General features: G+C 47.7%; 1 protein-coding gene across 1 annotated transcript; it reads right to left on the minus strand.

Annotated features, from left to right (window-relative positions):
* Window positions 1–2,095, minus strand: LOC4350559 (uncharacterized). Its single transcript, XM_015760168.3, has 2 exons — window positions 1,964–2,095; window positions 1–1,869 (listed from the first exon to the last, which is right to left on the minus strand). The coding sequence occupies exons 1-2, from the start codon at window positions 1,976–1,978 to the stop codon at window positions 586–588; spliced, it is 1,299 nt and encodes a 432-aa protein (XP_015615654.1). The 5' UTR covers window positions 1,979–2,095; the 3' UTR covers window positions 1–585.
* Between the last annotated feature and the right edge of the window lie 1,459 nt (window positions 2,096–3,554).

Raw genomic sequence — 3,554 nt, forward strand, 5'->3', positions numbered from 1 at the left:
TTAAAAGCGTTAAAAAAATTCAAACTAGGTCTGATTAACTGATTGCAGAAACAACTGAGTTTTTTGATGGTACATCATAGTCTCATATGGGCTTTTCCTGCAGAAGTGAGACATTAGCACACGACCATACAGTACATCATACTACTAGCTAGGTGAAATAAGAATTGAAAGAAAAAAAACCTGAACTACAAGCTAGATTACAACAACAACGTCACCCTATGTAGATCAGTTCTTTTATGGTCGTTACGAAGGTAGTAAGATCTACTACACTTATTGTTGTCTACAAATGGTAGCACATACCTTATGATACCTCCTCAAATATCATAAAAAAAACTTCTCCTGGATATAACATCTAGACCATATATCGCATGCAACAACATATACTCCCTCCGTTACAAAATATAAAGAATTTTGGTTGGATTGGACATTTCCTAGCTAGTACTAGGAATCTCGATGGGCTGTCTATCTAGATTCGTAGTACTAGCTAGGACGTGTTCCATCCAACCGAAACTACTTAATTATATTTTGGGACGGAAGGAGTAAGTCTCGTAGTCGGGTCCTCGATCGTCGGTTAGCTAGCTATACCTAGTGGGATGCAGTAATTTTGTGCGTAGCTAACACAGCCATACAACCCAATGCAGCAATCAGCAACGTCACCTTATTAACCTTGTCAAAGAGGGACAGTGCAGTGGTGACCACGCTATCCGTGCGGACGGCGCGGCGCTGCAGCGCCATCTGGCTAAGGTTGCCGACGAGCAGGGAAGCGACGGCGACGAGGCAGGCCTTCTCCGGCCAGCTGAAGGCACGGCCGCCATCAAGCGCCGAGTAGGACAGCATTACCGTGCCGAACGCCAGCGAATTCACCACTAGGGGCGCCACGGGCTGTCGCGACGATGACGATGAACAAAGGTGATCTTTGGTATCGTCTTGCCCACGACGGTCCGGCTCGTCCTCGTGCTCTTTCGCAAATATGGCACATGCGGCTATGACGTTAGTGGTCGGTGCCAATGCTGCCAAGCCACCTGCGATCTCAGCCGTGGCCACGAGCGCGGCGAGGCCGACCAACGCCAGCAGCGCGTCGGCGAGGACGCCGAGGAAATGGTTCACGACAACTGCCCTCGTGTGACGGAAGCACAGCGCCGGCGGCGACGTCGCAAGAAGCATCAGCGCAAGGCCAGCGGTAGACGCGTACAGCAGGAGGCATTCGACGGCGTCCACGCCGCCCAGATCATGGTGCCGGCGTTGAGCCGAGCCGGCCGGCCTGAAATGATCGGAGACGGCATGAGAAAGTAGCGCTACGTAGGTGGGGACTGTGACGCCGGCGGCGAGGCCGAAGTAGCGCCGGAGGTCATGCTCGTGAGCCTCGTACTGCGCCGCGCCCCAGGCGAAGCCGAAGCGGGCTCCATTGCGCACGACGGGGAAGAGGCTCGCTCCCACCGGCCCCAACGGCACGACCACGGCGAACGCGTACGCCTTGTCGGCGACGAGCACCAGCAGGCCGACCGGCGCGAGCATGAGCAGCGCGGACGACGCGTGGACCGCGGCGCAGAGCCGGTTGAGCAGCCGCCGCTCGACACGCCGCGTGGGCAGCGCCTTCGTCGCCGTCATCCTCGCCGCAGCACTCCACGAGAGCAGCAGCGACACCGCGCCCACCGCGAGGCACAGCACCGCAGTGGCGCCGAACGCGGCCGTGCCGACGCCGCGAGGGAGAGGACGATGAGCCCAGTGCAGGGAGCAAGCGGCGTGCAGTAGCCCCAGGCTCAGCACGATGGTCGTGCCAAAGAACCGGACGAGCCGGGGCTGCTCCTGCGCGTACTCCGCGTCCGTGGTGAGCTCCACCACCGGCGGCTCATGATCCGTCGTCAATTCCTGATGCAGATCAAACATCGGAGATGAGAATATGAAATTTTTTTGGGTCTGATTTCCGGGTATGGGATTATTACATACTCCATCGGCACCTAACCTTGGACGTATGCATTGACAAGTCGCCGGTCGTCCTTGATCTGCTTAGGTGGCCAACAACTGAAAAACAACTGAGAAACTTCGCGATGGCATTTGATGGGTTGCCTATCTGTCTCCCTCATCCATTTTTATTGTTTGTGTGTTCGGTAGCAATGCACATCTATCTATACTTCTGTAGCTGACGGGGAGACCCGCCAGCTTATTGGTCGAGCTGACAACCCACCTATATAGTTATGACACGTGGCGCAAAGCAACAGGTGAAGCTCCCTCTATACTCATAAAGAAGTCATTTAGGACAGCGAAACGGTCTCCAAAACACAACTTTAACTTCTTATTTCTATAAAAATATTTATTAAAAAGTGATATATGTATATTTTTATGAAAGTATTTTTCAAGACAAATCTATACATATAGTTTTTACTTTTTCAAACTCAACAACTTAAGAGTTATTCATGATTTATATTCCCAAGGTTTAGCTTAAACATTATCTTAAACGACTTCCTTTATGAGTATGGAGGGAGTATGTCAAGAGTAAGCGAGTAACTCGGGAGATATCAGGAGAGAAGGAAAAAAGTTAGACATAGCGCGTAGGCCTATCACCGTGATACGTGCACACGTCTGCCGTTTTGCCTCCTCGTGTCTGTTGGCCTGATTTGCACATATGGCAAGCAAACCGGGGCCTGTTGGAGGGAACTTAAAGATTCTGAGAAGCAGCTGGTTGGTAGTCAGCTTCTAAGAATCTAGAAAAGCTAGGTTTGTCAGCTTCTGTCTTCTAGTTTATTTTCTGGATTCTACACAACTATAGTTTATCAAAATCTACATCTACAGTTTCTCGGAATCTAAACCAAAAGCTAGACTGTTTTGGGAGAGTTTGGAGAAGCTGCGACAGTTAGAAACTCCCCCAAACACGCCCCAGATTCGGTTGGGTTAGCTTGGCTGAGCGCCCGAGCCCAACAACAAATCATCAATATCTCTTTAGACCGTGATCGGAAGGTAAGGTTGTGAACTCACCTCCCAAACACGCAAAAAGAGCAATGTATTTTCTTATAATTAATTAAATATTTACTATTATTTTCAAGCAATTCTCGTATAGAAAACTTTAGCAAAAAACACACCGTTTAGCAATTTGCGCACGAAAAACGAGGGAGGTGAGATGGGAACTCATGAGGATGAAGTTCAAAAGAAATGAAAATTAATAAGTTCTTTTAGAACCAAAATAAATACCTTTATTCACCTCACAAGTAAAAAAAAGTCCGTCCAATTTTAAAACGTTAAAATCACATTTATATCTAATTGTTTGTATAAGTTCATTTCAAAATAAAATATCACATATTAAAAGATATTTTTTCTTAATAAAATACTATCGTACGTAGTTTTATTTGAAGGTATTCAGAATAATATGATTTGCTACACACTAGTGACACTACTAAGTCAGAGTTTAATACTCATTACAAAGTTTTTATCATAATCCATACACTAAATAACACCTTAACAATATGCACGTGCTATAAACCAAGCGTGCCAACTGGCAAGCTAAATTTCTAGTATATTTGACTTACGAGAGAACTGCTATACATAAGATGTTTTGCGAT

Source organism: Oryza sativa, chromosome 11 (assembly GCF_034140825.1).
Source record: "Oryza sativa Japonica Group chromosome 11, ASM3414082v1".
Taxonomy (NCBI): domain Eukaryota; kingdom Viridiplantae; phylum Streptophyta; class Magnoliopsida; order Poales; family Poaceae; genus Oryza; species Oryza sativa.